Here is an 18,644-nt window from a genome sequence, read left to right as displayed (position 1 = left end):
AATGCGAGTTTGATGTCTCCATAATGGTACGGGATAATGGCATCATATGTCTTAATGTTATGGTTGTAATAAAAAATATGTCTGATTTTAAAAAGTAAAACATTTAAAGGCTATTATAAACACAAAATACACTCATTTTCTCAATTTCAATCATGCTAGTCTTGCAATATCTGACACAGTTCATTAATGACATCCTCCTCCAGGAAGTATTGCTTTGGTGGGAAAACAACAGCACAACAACAGCCACTGTTCAGTATGACTTCTACGATGCGTTGTGGTTTTAGTAAGTCTCGAACGCTCCATTCATGTTAGATAAAAAATAAATATATAATGTAAGTAACGAAATTATATTTATAGTATTAAATTAAGCTTTTGACATCTAAAATATACAAAAATGAATAGTAGGCTACAGTCATTTTAAAGTTACAGTGCAACTACATGACAACAGAGAATACACACAGACGTTTACATCATTTATGTTTTCTAATTTGCGCAGAGATCAAGTTAAAATACTTAAACCAATGTCACATAAACTAGCAAGAGCAACCGTGGTGGTTTGGGATTAAGAGACGGGCCGCTCAGAGGCTCAGCCCATTAGAGTATCATTTGAAGCCGTTCTCCCAGTGACTGATCTGAGCAGACAGCTGCGCGCTCTCGCTTTACCCTCCGTGACCTCAGCCACACCTGTGCTCGGCGCTTACGCACACGTACAGACTTGGGCACATCATCTGATACGAGAGGGTCTTACGTTAGCGTCGCCTTTGATGAGAAGATACTGTTTGAGTATGTAGCATTGTCTCATGTTATTTTTGCATGTGCGTATTACCTCAATAACCTTCTGTTGTTAGGCAAAGTCGACGTCTAGCCCATGTCACTGCGCAGTGCGCATGTCTCAAACGGAAGCCGCTCTTCAGCACTTATGAGAGCTTATAGGCCTAATGAATTTACATCCTGGAAAGGCAGCTGCTGGTACAGCTACACACATTAACACTACTCATTACACAAATGTCAACGCTTGAGTTGTTCTCTTGAGCTCAGTTCTGTGACGAGGCAGCTTGCATTAAACCTACATTATAAGAACACATTGGTTTAATTTGACAGAATGCAGACTGGCTTATATTTACTGTTTAAAATAAGTTAAAGTCAGTGTTTTTTGTTAATTACATTACTTTTAGTATAGTAAAGTATTCACACTAAATAAACAGCCTAATTCGAATTGATCCAATGAACACAAACTCATTTATTCAAAATTTGTTTGTTGGATCAGTGGGAAATATTCGCGAAATGAATGTCAAGGTTTGTAAATTCACTTTAAAACCAGTTCTCCCAGTTCCTCATTGTCTTAAACTGTGTTATTCAAAAGCATGCTCCTTCCTAACATGCTCGAACATGCTTGTTTAGTGTCCTCAATCTAGTACTAAACTTTTCTTAACAACTGTTTTGAAAATCAAAACACAAGACATTTACATTCTCCAGCTCTGAACTGTATATTACATATCGCTGTACTTCTGAAACCTTGTATCTCCATGATTTTTTTTTCCATAAATCGTTTGTCACCTGGCTATGCAAATATCAAAACAATCAACAGTATCATAATTGGCTTGTCGACTTTAACAACACATTTGACATTTTAAAAGCTACAGTGTTAATTCATTTCCTGAAAAAGAGAAATTTGGACATCCAAGGATTGGGAAGGACAGCGACTATATTATTACATTAACATTTCACATTTTGAATAAATGCTGCTTATTAGAATATAGTATATCACTTGCACATGCCTGAAACAAAAAACAGAAGAACAAATTACCACAAAAAATGGTTTGCTCTGTTTCACATGTTAAGAAAAACAAACCAAGAAAGCTGTTGTATGCTTGTTCAACTAGTTTGTACCGAAACTAGAGACAACTATATCCTTTATCTCTCTATTATCATAATGACACACAGCAACTCAATGAAACTAATGTCAGGAAAATCCTTTTTATTTGGCAATTACATGTTTTCCTAGGAACAAGGAAGCCATTGGCACTTGTCATCTTGAACTTCATCACCTTTCCCAATATAAAGTTTGACAAGTTAACAAGAAATTCCACATAATATTCCACAAAAATGACACCTGTTTGATGTGTCCCTTCAAAGTCTCATTTATTCCACCTCTTGCACCCTGTTTTTTTGTACTGTGAGAACTCGGACACCCGTGGCTCTCTCTTACACACGTGGTCCATTATAAACACCCCTAGGTGTGAAGTTAGCACCCCTAATGCACCCAGCGAGTCTGAAAAAACACAGAGGAGGGACTTCCCAGACAGGACCAATGCGCAGCTCTAGCGTGTGTGTGTGTGTGTGTGAGAGCGAGATTCTGACTCACAGTATACACAGAGACTGCTGAGAATGGAGTACGTCTGCGCACAGAGCCTTATCATGATCATACTTTCATTTTGTCATAATGATGTATAGCACTTGAAGGCACGGCTTTGTGTGTTTGGGTCTTTTCTCCTTTTCTGTGCAGATCTATAAAACAAATGTATTTACAAATAGTGTCATTTCATTAAAGTGAGTTAAAAGAGATTGTTATAGGGTGGTCTAACATCCAGGTCAAAGTGTTGACGCAGTGAGTATTAGGGATATGAATCATAAGTGAATGGTGACTGAGAGTTCAATATTTTTTTCTTCCATTTGTTTAAAAACATAGTACTCACGGGTTAAGCATTCAGTCCCACAGGATCCAAACTAATATGTCCCATAAGATAAGGAAGTAAGTCATTGTTTTGAGTAAGATCGGAAGGAAAGCTGCTTTCACAAATTGTTCACCCAAAAATGAAAATTGTGTCTTCATTTAACTGTAAAACCTGTAAAAATGTCTTTGTTCTGCACTTCTGACTACCATTATATATTTTCCTACTATCGTAGTCAATGGTGGCGAGTCTCAGTGTTTGTTTTAACTTTTGACTGGTGTAACCTTTAAAACTTACCCAATAACACTTGCATATATTGCTGTGTGGGGATGATGTGACATTTCGCCCTATAATGATGCTATCGATACTCTCCGTCTGGAACAGACAGAAACCCATATGACGAAAAATCAGATTTTCCCAGACTATGTCAGATGTTTTGCTGAATCTTTCCTCGACAGTGCAATTTCCTTCAGGAGCCTCAGCGCTTGCTCAGAGCACCTCATGACTCAGAAGTGTGCCGGGGAATGATCCAACATCATTATTTAACTCTCGGATGATACAAAGGAAAAGCTCTTTATGTCTTCCATTAGCAACTTCTTCCTCATAATATTACAAAGAAACTTTTTTAGTTTATCACATCCAGTTTATGGTCACATCAGATAAACCCTGTTTTATTGTGTATTGAAGTTCAGCTGTTATTCCTCTGAGACAAATAAACTAGTAAAATCCTTCATGTGAGTAAAAAAAGTATAAACGTGGCTGTTGAAGAAATGTGTTAGATGGAATGTGACAGTTTGGTGCCCCCGGCATAGCCCCCCTTACACTTCCTGGTTAGACTGGTTTGATCAACAAAACCTGCACAGAAGCTTTAAACAGATGTTTATTTGTGAAAATATGTCATTGGAATGAAATCCAAACTATAATTAGGAAAAGCAGAAATGATTGGAATTCTCATTGCAGCAATAAAGAATACAAGCCTAAACAGAATCTCGAAAGGTCTCAAGCATCAATAAATGCAGACAGGTTACATTAAAGAACAATGGCAGCAGTTAGTTATTTCATTTGTTACAATGGTATACTTTGAGGCAATCTGCATGTCTGACAGCTCTGACACTATATCTGGGATACAGGATTAGATTAGGCTGTATACAGGGAGTGTTGCTCATTTAATTTGATTAGATCATATCTCACACATTTGCAAACATACAGGGACTTTGCTGTCACAGGCATGGCTTTCGTAGCGACAAATATATGAAACCTGACTCCCTGCTCAAACATACTGTTTGTCCTGAAATGAACGTTACAGACATAGGCTATGTGCAAAACGTTAAATAAACAATAAATTGTGCTCTGACCCATCAGCCCAGTGACATACTTAAATAGAAAAATAGAAAAGACTGAAAAGCCAAACAGGCAATATTAATTATACATACATACATACATTCATTTAAGTAAACATGATAAATAGCCGTCTTGTTTGTTAACTACGTTTGTTAATAAAGATGCTAAATAGCGTACTAATAATTTTATGTTATTAAGGTCTTTATTTGTCACGTACCAAAATGATTATAGCTTGCAAAAACATAATGATCAATCACACCAAATATAGGCCTGAATATAAAAAAAGTCAAAAAAAGGCAAAAAGGCAAAAAACTAAAATAGGATTGAGTCATTTCAATTATACCTATAAATAAATCAAAACTTAACTGAAAGGAAAATAAACTGTATAGCAATATAAAAAAATAACAAAAGTACACAATGCAAATTACTTCAGCAAAATTGAATTAACATAATGCTGCAACATATTATGCCATATGTATTATTTAATGTAGCATGTCTTATCTTGGTTCCTCATCACTAACGCTCAATGTCTGTTTACAAAACTGTTTAGATCTTGTTTATTTGTTTATCAAATCTGCTATAATTAGAAGCCTGTCGTCTCTATTTTAGTTTTACTTTGTTTTAGGTCATCTGATCTAATTCTGGATTCCTATTTGAGTCCCATTAGAACTCAGATCAAATACGAACGCACCATTTGAGCTTAAATGACTTCTGAAAACCTAAGAAATACACATTCCTTTAGGTCACTGTTTTCTTCAGGAATGTTTTCAGTACAAATACATACATTTCAGGATCCAGCCATCTTAAGTGCATCAATTATTTTGGGTGCTAACAAATAACATCAGCCCCCCCATACCATCACCATTCAGAAGTCCATGTCCAGACATGTTTAGTGCGAGACCATCAGGCTCCATTCCGTCTTTAATACTCTTTCATCATGTGTTCAAGCATTCAATTCAGTGCCATTTGCCCACTATTAGGTGTGAAAAACTACACGTCCCCCTTTGTGATTTAGGCTTTATTTAGTGAAGGGATCTCACGCAGAAGGTGTGAATTTAATTGCTCTGCCACCCCCCTGCACACACCTCCCAGAGTCTCCGCCCCCTGACACACTCGCTCTGTTATTCACTCGTGCGTCTGCTGGTCCGGTATCAGTCTTGCAGCTTTGTCATACAGGCAAGCTCACTCCACAGAGGTTGGATTACAGAGGGGATCACTGAAGTCTTGAAGTCATACACACTCTCGCACCGTTTTTTCAAGAAGATACTTTTCCAGGATCAACATGGGGAGTAGTTTGTCCTGTGTCCCCCAGCACAACTTTAGGTTCTCCAGCAAGAGTTTCATAAGGCGAAACAGGTAAGACAAAATTAGAATAGAGATGCCTAAAGGAGTTGAGGATGTAATGTAAATATTTTGTTTTGTGATATTAAGATGATAAAGACTGAGAACTGCACATTATATACGGGTAGTTGACAAATACCCTATATGTAAGTGTCCCATGGTCTGACAGCAACATTTTTGAAAACAAATGGATCTTCATTGTTAGTTTTTTCTATTTAAATTTTTGCTTTGTCACAATACAGGACACATTTAAATATGTTTATTTATCAACTACCCAAATACATAGTGTATATAAAATCATAATAGTGTGAATTCGGCTAAACTGAGAAATTTTTTTGACATTAAGTACCAATCTACCTGAATTCACACCATTTATAGTCATAGACAGTTATACCAGGACTGACTGATAGGATGAACACAAGCTGATGGTTTTAATTCAGTGGTGTAATGATGATGTCTGTAAATCTCATCAGCTCAGTGTCAGTTCTCAGTTCACACTGATCGACTCCACTGCCGAATTCACAAGAAGTTAGTCCACATCTATTTCCAGTGTAGCCTTCAAGCCAGAGCTCTCATATTTCTTTGGTTTTTGAGAGAATTGGCTTTATTGTACTGCCGGTATGTGCATGTGACAGCGATATGTAGTTTGCTGCTATCCACGTTTGGTGAACTCTTTGAAGTATTTGTCAGTAAAATAGGCAGTTGGCCTACTTCAGCATTTTCTGTTGCATTTGCATATGCTCTGAAAGTAAGTTACCGGGTTCAGTTAGCGTTCAGAGTCCCATGAAAAAGCCTTTGTGTTTTTACAGCGATTAGATCAGATCAGGGTTCAACGTAGCGGCCCTTTAAAAAGCCACACTAAACCTGAGTAGACATATCTGATCGGAAATAAATCCAACGTGTAGTGGCAGTTCTTAATGGAAACTACCCGTTTGTCACTACAACATTGCCTGCATTCTCACATAGTTATTCTCATCCCAAACTTGCGCTTTCGATGTCACCGTCATACTTTCATCACTTTGACGAGCATATTCTGTGTGAAACAAACTGCCTACAACATGCATTCTTCTCCTGAATGAATTCTCCGGATGCCAAACATGTTCATCACCGAGCCCCAGTAAATCACTGATACTCCCCATCATTGTGTGCATGAATGAACCCAGTGTTGTTATGCTAATTGCATTCAAAGCAGAGACAGATCAACAAAGAGAGAAGAAAAACGTGAGAGTTAGCCAGGGCTGACACCGACTTCCTTGGCTTATCGCTGTGCAGGAAGATCTTCATTATATAGATCTGACACTAATGATTATAAATGAGGGTCATGGGTAACAAAAGACATTTCATGAGATGAGCATTGTGGTTTGTAACATAAGCTTTATTGTTCCTGCTCTTTAAATTGTGCGCAGACAGATGTAAAACTGATATGTCGCCTTGTGCGAGCTGAGGGGCAACTGGGAAAGAATGAAGGTATAATGGTGATGTAATCTTTTGTGTGAGACGCAGGGTAGCCGAATCTTCTCAGATTGACTCAGGTCAGAGTAATTAACCGATCGTTTCGAGTCGAGATAACCCGCGATGTGGGGTCACGTCTTGCTTTGACTTCTTATAAAAAGACTGCTCGACTAAGTAATGTGTCTGTCTTCCGAGCAGCAGCCGTCTATTTCGGAAAAAGTACCCGCAGGAAGGGCAGGAGAAGTCCAACAGCATCATCAACATCCTTTGCACCGTCACCCCCAGAAAGGTGAGAAATGTTTCACGTGCAGTAAGAAGCTAGCAGGCGAGCTGAAGCTGGGAAAAGGGTTTAACTTTTAACACTGTGTTGATACAGGAAATGTCACCCAAGGATCTTCAAAACATCGAGAATATCAAATGGGACCACCCGTTTCCATATGACCCGGTCAACGGCTGGAAAAAAAGCAGCATTAATGTCAAAAACTACGGCAGAATGGTCCACAGTTCCAAAGTTCGTTTCCGCTTTCTGCACTGCGAGGTAAGAACATCAAACTTTCAACTCAATACTTGGACAACAAAGTATTTGGACAAAAATGTATGATTTGCCAAATCAAGTGGTAAAGAAATAAAACACGTTTAAAGTAAAAGATTAAAATTGATAAAACAATAGATATGTTTTTCAAAGACGCATGGTATTAGGATACTTTCTGCTTGTCAAACGTTGAATGACACCTTTGTCAACTTGAAAGGAACTCACATCCACAACAAAAACAGCTCAAATAATTCTTAGAAAAAGTGTTAGCAGATGTCACTTGGTTTGATGTTTCATATTTAATGCAATGACATATTTAAAATATAATTTAAAGGGACAGTTCAGCAAAAAAGTTAAGAAAATTCTGTCATCATTTATTCACCGTCTTGTCATTTCAAACCTTTCATTTCTTTCTTCTCTAGAACACAAATAAGATATGTTGAAAATTGTTTGTACCCAAACAATGGCGGTACCCGTTGACTTGCATTGGTTTTGTGTCAATGTACAATAGTATTGAATGGGTACCGCCATTTGTCAGTTACCAACATTCTTCAAAATATCTTCTTTTTTTTCTGTAAAAGAAAGAAAGCCATAAAGGTTTGAAACAGCTGCGACAGCCACTTACTCATCATATATGAGATAAGATGAGCTAACACACAACAAACAGGTGGATGATACAAGACAGCACATGAATTAAACCCTCTCTGTGAGAATGACGTGCGCTTATTCACTGATTAATTGTTGCTCAGTTTGGTGAAAATACAGCGAGTCAGAACAGGTCGAGATGAGCGCTGTTGTGAAATGTCTCGGAGACGGCGAGATTTCCCGGGGCAGGACTGTTCTGATCAAACCACTGATAGATTACACACAGTCTCTGAAGCGTGGGAATCTCATTCAGCTTGTTACTGTGAGGTCACACGGGGGAAAGAAATAAGTATGGATGTGAAGGAAAGAAAGAGAAAAACCCCTATAAACAAGAAAAAGATATGAGGGTGGGGTCAAAGGGGAACACAGTGTACAAGAAAAGTTACCTAATAGTATTTATGTCAATGGTGTGTGCTGTAACTTGCGGTAAAGCCGAGTCCTGGATCAAATGAAAGGAAATGAGCTGGCCAAGATAAATCAATGTCAGTGGCTTTACACTAAGCTCAGAGATTGCAGAACAAACACACACTGCTCAGAAAATATTGACATGAGATGGTGCATAAAGAGGAGAATTGAACCCTTATTACAATTCAACCACTATTATTCTTTGTCTTCCTGTTATATGTTTTTGATCCATATATGATCTGTATTATGTCTGAGGCGAAGATGCTTAAATACTTGTTTTTGTTGCATTAAACTCCTCAGCATTTGCTCATACTTTTATCAGATTTAAAAAGAAAGCCTGCAAGAGATAAAAAAAATCTTTTAATCCAATAAGGCTAAAGTTTACTGCCAGTATTAACACATCGTGATCTCTGTGTTTGTGTCTGTTCTCTCAGGATGTGCATGACTGCTACCTGGATCTGTTTCAAACACACCTCCATTTTGTGTCCAACAACACGACTGGACTCACATACCAGGTAGAAGATACTTTGCATAACTTCTATTCAGTTTATTCACAATAAACACAACAAACAATGCATTCCTCGGGTAGAAATTTTAAAGAGCATCCATATATGGCCATGCATCTGTCCTTGCCTTAGGCGTGAGCCTGAAAGGCTTTCAAATCATGTGGTGACAGGAACGGAAATTACGTGATTTTGGGGTTTTATGGGTGTGATATACTGGTTTTTGTTAAAAATGGCACATTTGATTGTAACAAAATCTCTCTCTCTATGGTGACCTGTGGTTTATTACATCTGCGATAGCATTTGTAATTGTACGTCAATGGGAAGTGATTTGACAGCCAATGTTCATTAATCTTGATGGAGTATTGTGCAATATTGAACATGTTAAAGGGACTATCTTTATTAGTGGCAGAAGGACAAAGTCTAAAACTGATTTTATAATAGGGATATTTCACCCAAAAATGAAAATTTTGTCATCATTTACTCACCCTTAGATCGTTCCAAACATGTATGAATGTATTTGTTTTGTTGAACAAAAACAAAGACATTTAGAAGAATGTCAGATCTCACCCACCATTTACTGCCATAGTAGGGAAAATAATAGGGAATTAATTGGGGGGGGGGGGGTGAGATTTGACAATCTTCCAAATATCTTCCTATGTGTTCAGCAGAACAAAGAAATGTGTGGAACAATCTGAGGGTGAGTAAATTCTGATAGACATTTTGGGTGAAGTATCCCTTTAAGCATTATGAATTACAGACTACAAATGGTAACTAACGGCTATTTATTTTTTGCAATACAGGGGACACTTCCACTAAAAGAGCTCACTATTTGCAAGGTGCAGAATAGGAACAACTTTGGTGATCCACAAGAATTTGGATTCCAGATAAACGGTGAGTGCGCTTGATAATGTGGAGAATGCAAGGAAAGAAACACAAGATAAACCAATTGAGATTTGGCATTAGAGATAATGTTTCACACATATAGACCTCTTCAGATGACGTTACCAAAACGTATGAACAAAATACAACCAAGAGAATAGTTATAACCTATTGAAAATGTTAAACAAATATCGCTTTGATGTCATTATATATTTGAAAAGTAGAAATAATAAACAAATAAAAACTGGAAGTGCTTTTGGACCAGTACCAAACAAAGTTTGCAAAGTGGTCTATATTTGAGTTTTATTTCTCAAATAGTTTAAATGATTTTATATTGTCAATGACTACTATTTAATTCCTTTGAACACTCAGGAAATGGAATCATCTAAACATTGTTGCTTTGAATGTTATTTTGAGGATAGATATGGTGACTCTTAAGGAGCAAGTAAACAAACATGGGGTGACACATGCATCGTAAACTTATCCAAACCACTTCTCACGTTCAGACATTCCAGCGGTTTAAAAGTACTCAGGACAATCCTAAAGGCTAACTAGAGCCTCGTCCATTTGCCACTGGTTAAAGGAGGTTTAAACCCCCCCTTGTTATACGACAGGTGCGCTTGAACTCACTTAGCAGCAGATCAGCGAAGGTCCTTTCCCTCTTCATTTAGGTCACGGTTAAACTAAACACACATTCCAGAGCAGTGAAGCCTTAACTCTAAGTCTAAGTCTAAATAGTAAAAATTGCTTTTAAAATCTTTATGAGAAATGACCACATAGGAACATATTTACTTTATTGGTTTGTCATGCTGAGCAATCCACAAAACAATGTTTCATTTTCCCAGAAAGCTCATGAGTCAATGCGGCTGTGGTTAAAATAAACAGAATCCAAGCGTTTTAGGATGTTAAATCCTACTTTCCGAATTACGGATTGAATCCTTCTATTTGGCACTATTTCAGATCTCATAGGGTTAGATGGTGATCTTTACATTTTTGGAAAAATGTCCAAATCTTAAACACTCAATGCACATGGCTTTACTGCAAAACACCTCACACCTTACCGGAACTGAGTGTTCAGGGCAGGTCTGAGTGTCTGATATCTCTGCTGATAAAAGTCGGAATGCGGGCCTGATAAAAGGCAGATTTCAGATGTGATGCATTCTTTCAGAATAGCTGTTCTCCGGAGAGCTGGTTTACTACAAATGTTGAAATGTCAAGAGCTCTTGAAACAAATCTTACCCTCTTGGTGTTTAGAAATGCCACAAGATCCACAATAGCATTTTGACGTGAAACAGACCAACTCTTATTGTTATGCAATGTTTAGCCTCAAAATACTTATACTCTGCAACCTGTTAACAAGATCCAGATGGTCGCTGGTCATGTGCTCTTGTGACCTAACCTCTAACCCACATCTTTGACCTTTGTAGGGGTCAGCTTGAATCCTATCATCGTCTACTGCTCAAAAGAGGAGGAGTTGAACAACTGGTTCGGCCTTTTGAAAGAACAAATCCAGGCCAATGGAGGCAATCCAATCGCACCTGAAAGATACACTAGAATCAAGGTAATTCATCTAATCTGCATGACCTGTATTCGCGGCCTGCCAAACTGTGTAAAGCATATGACTGTGATGGAAATTAAAATGGTAAAAAGGAGGTGGCAGGTTAGGTTAGAATGACTAACGCTGGTTATTGTTCTCCAATAAGGATTTCATCAAGGGAGTGGTTTCTTTTATGGTCATCTTAGTTGGGTTTTAAAAGGCATGTATTCTTGCCTGTTCTGACACATCGCACTATTGCAGCAAGTGATGTCAGAGCCAAACATCTACATCCAGTAATTAGCCGAGACATGTAATTTCTCTGAAATCTCTGGTCCACTCCTTTATTGCTCCCGTATCGTGACAGGGCGCATGTTGATTAAGCAAATCTGTCTTTTGATCTTAAATGAAGTGTTTTTTTCTGTAAAGGTGCAGTGCACAGAGGAGACCGCAGTAGGAAAGGAGGAGTTGAGGAACTCCATCAGTAGAGAGCCCATCTATGAATGGGAAGGCTCGCAGCGAGAGAGTCTGGGGCCCATCATATACGTCACAAAAGTCAGATTGCAGCACATGCCCTGTCAGGTATGACCTACCTAGAATGTTCTCAACAGTCTGAAAATGTACTTCTGACAGAGAAAATGTGTCTGTATTGTTTTGTAGATGAAAGCATGTACTGTGTGTTAAAATAAGAGTCAGTTGTTCACTGTGAGAAGTAAAAAAAACTTACAGCAAACTATTACAGCAAATAACTATAGCTAAATTACAGTAACATACATTATGCAGTACAATACTTCATTTATATGTCACGAATATACATATAGGTATTTTACTGCAATTTTAATAATTAGGGTCCAAGTTTTATCACTCTAAATGAATTATTACAGCAAATAATTACAGTAAAATAGAGTATCATTTGACGCATGCGCAGGGCCCGAAGTTAACTTCCGGTCTGTGTTTGATTATCGGTCTAGCTAGAAATAAAACCCTTCATCTTATATTTCATATTTATTTCAGTTTTATTGTATATTATTGTATCCGATTACATTAAAACTACACAACAATTCTAGATATTTCGTGGAGGTCTACCGGAACTTAAATTTAGACCACATAACATTTGTTTTTGCTGCTGAAACCGTCTAGACACAATGTGTGAAAATAATTTAATGAATGCAAAGACACTTGAAAATTGGGCCAAAATTATCATATTCCATCATATATTCATTTTCAAACTGATCTACATGTAAAAATAATTATTGTGTTGTTCAAGCATTAATATTAACTTGTTTTCTGTGCACTATTTATTAACTTTTTTGATATTGTTAAATTTCTCCAAATTAATGCAAATAATAAAAATATATTTTTATTTTGAATGTGGCCTAAATGCAGCCAATAGATCACAGAATGAAACACAAATGATAATTTTAGCTAAACACTATAAATAGTCAACAAAAAAACGGCAAATAATTTTGGAGTGCTCTCTAAATTTGTTCTGCGGCTGTTTACATGGAAAGATGGATATTACATTACAGTTAAGTGTCAGGTCCCTTTCTGTCCTTACTGTGACCTCACTGTACACACTGTAGCATTGCACAACACCTGCCGTTTACTCTCTGAGAGATCTATGGATTGAAAGTGTTTGCTCTTAACATGAGGGAGGGTCTAACCTCACTTCTACACTTTTTTGAGAGGGGTAGCAAAGCTCGGTTTACAGTCAGGGTCACACAACTCTGTGTTGGTACGGCCACTTTCACAAGCCCTCATTAGTCAAAGTATGCCTGGTTTCAGCAGGTCTCCTTGAACTGACAGCATACAAACCAAAGCACGCCAGTTTATACTACGGCAGTGCAATGTGATCAAATATCCGAACCTTTTCCCAGAGAGGGAGGGTGAGCAAATGATAGTCCTTCTTAAAAGGACTGTGAGAGTGAAGAGTATAAGCAAGTGAGGAGGGTGTGTAAACCAGTTGCTTTCCTCAAGGACTGACTTGACTCACCCGACAGCTGACTTTGAACACACCCTGAGAAGAACTAAGACGCACAATCAGAGTGAGAATTATGGGAAATGTGTGCATCAAACAAAGCTGTGCAAGGAGATAATCCTTCTAATCACTTGGAATTGAATCACCTATTTTTCATAGACTGTCATTCACATTTTTTATGTACTGTATCTATTACATCTAACAAACCAATTTTATATTTTTAGCATTTAACCAATTTATATCTAAATCAGAAGTTATATCTAAATATTGTCTTCTGCCCACAGGAGCAGTATGACCGACTCCTGGTTATGTACCCTCACTATCTCATCATTCTGTCTGAAGAAAGTGATGGCCTCTTCTACAAGGTAATTCCAAAACATAAGTCTAACCTACACGTTTTTCTTTGAAAAGCACAAGCTGATATACAGCTGTATCTTTCTGCAAAGCTAACCTTGGAAACCATCTTGTGTGTCTTTGCAGGGAAAACTTCCACTCAACATGATCACGGTTACAACTCCCTGCCAGGACATCAAACCCAACACGTTCATGATGGAAGGTGTGTTAAGAATCCCTCGAATCCATTAATATCACAGGATGCTGTTCTTGACAAAGATCTGATACGTGCGCTATAAAAATGATCATAAACTCATTCTGATTGTTTATACCATCGTTTCCTGTCTAAGCACACATGCACTTCTCTGACTCTATTGATGTTTTGTTGCCAGGGAAGCTCATCAATCCCATCGTAGTGTCCTGTCTTGACAAGAGCGAGTTCCATGACTGGATTCGGTATTTCAAAAACGCTGACGTCCCCATCCTGAGCCCTCCTCCCCCCGTCTATGACATCATTTACACGCCGACACAGGTGAGCAAAACCGTCCTGAAAGTGTTATGGTGTAGAATGCTCGAGGTCACTGTTAATGCTGTGAGATATTCACTCTCACCTCTGTTATTCTCAGGCTCCTGAGTATGACAGGTGGAGCGGCAGCAGCAGAGAAGCCACTGAGCTGCAGCGACAGCCTCAAGACAAGCGCAGATCCCGTGAGCTCCAGCTGCCCGCTGGTGATAACAGCTCTATTTCCCCTGGTTACACCGAACCTCTTTGTGTAAGTGTCTGTCCTAACAGTCCAAACCCATTCGTGTCAAACTGGGAACATGATATTTGTCCAGCTGCAACATGCTTTTACAAGGACATCAATTGTTGAGTGTTTTAGTGCTACATCTTTGATTTAATATTGTGTAGACATTTGGTGTTATATCTGGTCAAGTGGTTGTCATCCGCAGGTTTAAAATATGTAAAGTCACCACATTATTCATCCGAATGACTCACGTGTTTATTTTGGTGGTGCCGCACATGTGGTTGTGAACAAGATCAGCAGTGTTGCAGTTGGACTGTTAATAATTAACTTCATTTCCCTCTGGTCACCATGATAAAGACTTGCGTGCAATATAACTAAACAGCCATAAAATGTCTCATTCATTGTATTGCTCAGTAATACACCGAAGAAAATTAACTTTTTAGTACTTGTGTACTAATTCTTAAATCAAGATACATTTATAGTACTTGGAAACTACGATAAGATTCTAAAAAAAAGTTTATTCTTAAAACAAGCAAAAATATTAGTCAATGGAAAAACATTTGTACAAACCCTGAAGTTTCTACACAGCAAAAATTTAATAAAAAAAAAAATCATATTTTAAACAAGCAAAAAAAAAATCCACCAGTCGGGTAAGAAAAATTAACCTGCAATTTGTTACTTAGGAAAAAGGCTAAACGTGTATTTTTCTTATCCCATTTACAGATTTTTTGGCTTGGTTTAAACAAACGCTTACTTAATTATTTTGTTTCATAAAGATAGATTTTATATTTAAGGTCACTTTCCTTGTCAATTAATGTTTCCTGATTTAAGAATTTCTAAATATTTGGACTAGAAAACCAGACAAAAATGTTTAGTAACAAATGCAGTGTTTTTGCAGTGTATGCTGTGTACACGTTTTACGTTTTTGGCGTGTTTGTTCATTTAAAGATTCCAAATATTAATATTCTTGAAAACCACACAATTAGGATTTAAGTAAACACACAAAGTACATCAGACTTGATGTGTTGATTTTCAGTCTCATGGTAGCTGGACATTCTATCACACCTGCTTATTTATTTAACACAGACAGACCTTTACACCCCTTAGAAAACAGGTAAATCTTTTTTCTATATTTTAAAATAACAAATTCTCATTGTTTGTTCACAGTTCATTTCAAGCAGACCCACCTCCTCGGACACTCAATACTCTGCTCATCTGGGCAGCCGGAGCAGCAGCTTTTCCTCTCGTGCCAGACCCACACCAGACCACCGACCCTTGTCGCTCCGCTACTCCTCCCCTTCACGATCATCATACCTGTCCACAGAAGCGCCCATGTCACCCGTTTACAATACACCCTACACTTCAGTTCACTGCAATGGCCCCGTTCAACGTGTCGAGAAAGCCCCACTAGTCAAGGTAAACCCTTATCTTTAGGTAAATTAAGCACTGTTTAGTTCTGACTTGTGAATTTGCAATGCAAATGCAACCCTGAAGTATTTGCGATTTGCATACAGGTTATTCATGGTTTAACTCACCGGCTCAGCAGAAACCATGCATAACTTAAACGTGTCTTCCCTTGTTCAGTCTAACAGCTGGAGCACATCGCAGACACCTAGCAAGCACCAGCTCATAGTTCCTCACCGGCACTCCGACTTGGTCGGCCACCGCAAACCCCTCTCACCCCTTTATGATGACCCCAGTACCCCTACAATGTATCCTCTACAAGAGAATCCTGCACAGGCATCGGTAAGTGGGTCAGGATATCAGATCCGCTCTCTCAATTTACATCAGTGACTTTGGTGACCAAACGTGCAGAAAACCAGGGTGCTGATTTGATGAGCTAAATGGAAACAGTGGAAAGTCCACTGAGACCGGATTACTAATTGAGTGATCGAGATGCATAATGAAAACGGTCGCAGAGAGAATAAGACAAAGTGTGATCCTTCGTATCATGCACATGTAGACAGCTGTAGTCTGGAAACATTTGAGAACGGATGTTATTGCATGGAAAGTGAGTTTGCACTTGTTGGGATTTTAAAACCCCTCATCACATAACAGGTTTAAGACTAGATCCTAGGGGCAGATGAATACATCGGGATAAATTCACTCACTGTGCTATCCTGTTATAAAGCTGGTACTGATAATGCAAATTTTCCTGTTAAACAGCACTCTTCCCAAAGCTTCATGGAGCAGTCGTACTCCGCTCTCCTTCCTTCCACCTTCCGGCTGTGCACTCCTCCCCCTGGAAGAAAAAACAAATACAGCCCGGCTCCGGAGCCCGAGGTGGCCAGCAGCCAGTGGTCCGATGAACTACGTGCCCAGGCTGTTTCCAGATTGAAGATGCTGCCTGCTCCATACCGCAAGCCAGAACACAACAACATCTCCCAGGTAACTACATTTCGTTACACTGTACTTGTATATGTGTAATGACAATAAATTTGAATCTAATCTAATGAGCCTAAAACAAATGCCAGACACCTTTGAACTGTCCTACAACACTAAAAATGTACATGCCCATCTTCTAAATGGCATACGAAACTAAATCTGTGTTCTGTTGGCTTTCACAGAGAGGTTTCTCAGGACATACTATCATGGAGACGCAGCAGATATCTTACAGTTACTCACCAGGTGAGAATATTTGGCATGTGGAAGTTGGGAGAGGGTTACGGTAGCACAATGGCACACTAATGTACACGTTTCACCAACTCGATATGCTAGATAAGTTAACAAGTTGTGTGACTAGTTTAGCGACTACAATTCGTGTTTGGAGCTTGAGATAATGATCTCGATTAGAATTATGTTTAATAGACTAAATCAAATAAAATAATTTTAAAATTATAGCGTGTTCTTTGTGAACAATTGTCTTGTCGAATTAAGCCACACGATGCACTGTATTACAAACACATAACCATAAAATCCACTGTGACAAATTCCCACACTCAGCAGACGGAGCTAATAGTAATAGGATGGTTTTACAATTACCCTTTCCAGCTCACACACACGTTTGGTAGGGTGTGAAGGGCAAGGCATAGATATTAGATGGGACGTGGCAATAGAAACAAGAGTGCAGATGAAGGGACATGTGTGTTTGTTGGTGTGAATGTGTGTGTGATATAGCTCAGACCGAGAGTATTTTAAATGACAGCACTCCAGGTGGCACATGAGAGGAAAGACGAGTGAAAGGAAAGAATTACCGCTGGGAGTGATTTAAAGCTCACAAGTGGGAGATCTTGCAGGACATCAAAGACCCTCAAAGGCACAAGCAACGCATTATATGTTATGTCATAAATTAGGACTTGAAGTTGTCTCAGTTTACTGACTTTGGTGTGTGGATTCTGATTTAACATTTGAACATACGGAAACAAAATGTAACTCTTATTTCATCATCGTTTATTTAGTGCAAATAAATAACGAAATGATTTTCTCTTGTTCGGCACAGATGACAATTCTTACCTTCAACCAATAGAACCAGATGACCAGGAAATGGACTATGATAACATTTGGGAGTTTGACCGGGATAATAGGATGATTCAGCCCCTGCCTGGAACCTCAACACACCGGACACCGGCTCACTTTTGAGCCCAAGGCCTGGGTGCTATGACAACACAGTAGTGATGGTTATAAAAGAGAACAATGGGCTTTTGCCAGTCCGGACTTGCACAGATATCAGAATAACAAGAAGCACACAGAACACGCACACACCTTAACAGTGGTCTAGCATGCCCAAGTGAAGGTCACGGCGTATTCACAGTTTATTTACATATGAGCTATTTTGTTCATTCAGTTTCATATCATTTTCAGGTGATGGTTTAAGACTTACTGAGTCTTATATTTAATATTGATCACTGCTGTCTGCATTTAATATAAACATGTACTATGTGCATTAATGTAAATATGAAACAAGAAGGTTGTCCATTAGTTGAAATAGTTTTTCAGTTTTTTATAAAGTAGCTTTTGGAAGTTCTTGCATTTAGTTTCTGCAGACTTTTGGACACTGTAAGTATAACATTTTAGGTACACAGCAGATGTAAATATTTCTTTATTTAATATTTAATAGTTTATATATTATCAATTATTTTTATTATTATTATGTTTAAATGTGGTTTTCTATGGTTTTTACACCGTGATAATAGACCATAGCTGTAACGCTTTATCTGAACACTGTAAATATAAAAGTGTGGTTTACTTTTGAATTGTTTACTTTTTTTAATTAAAATATGTTCCTGAAGAATTTTACCATGTGTGTCATATCACTTTTCAACAGTATATTTGTATTGAAT

The 18,644-nt window shown here is 38.2% G+C and overlaps 1 protein-coding gene across 1 annotated transcript; it reads left to right on the top strand.

Moving 5' to 3' along the window:
* The first annotated feature begins 5,251 nt into the window (after positions 1–5,251).
* Positions 5,252–18,086, top strand: plekhn1 (pleckstrin homology domain containing, family N member 1). Its single transcript, XM_079478858.1, has 16 exons — positions 5,252–5,369; positions 7,005–7,095; positions 7,183–7,344; positions 8,823–8,903; positions 9,695–9,785; positions 11,201–11,334; positions 11,737–11,889; positions 13,570–13,650; positions 13,766–13,841; positions 14,011–14,150; positions 14,245–14,391; positions 15,532–15,780; positions 15,949–16,110; positions 16,531–16,752; positions 16,932–16,992; positions 17,804–18,086. Exons 1-16 carry the CDS (start codon positions 5,296–5,298, stop codon positions 17,941–17,943), a joined length of 2,064 nt encoding a protein of 687 aa, XP_079334984.1. The 5' UTR covers positions 5,252–5,295; the 3' UTR covers positions 17,944–18,086.
* Positions 18,087–18,644: the final 558 nt, after the last annotated feature.

Source organism: Barbatula barbatula (assembly GCF_947034865.1).
Source record: "Barbatula barbatula genome assembly, chromosome: 17".
NCBI classification, from domain to species: domain Eukaryota; kingdom Metazoa; phylum Chordata; class Actinopteri; order Cypriniformes; family Nemacheilidae; genus Barbatula; species Barbatula barbatula.
The sequence above is the reverse complement of the archived record's forward strand: the minus strand, read 5'-3'. Positions and strand labels throughout refer to the sequence as shown.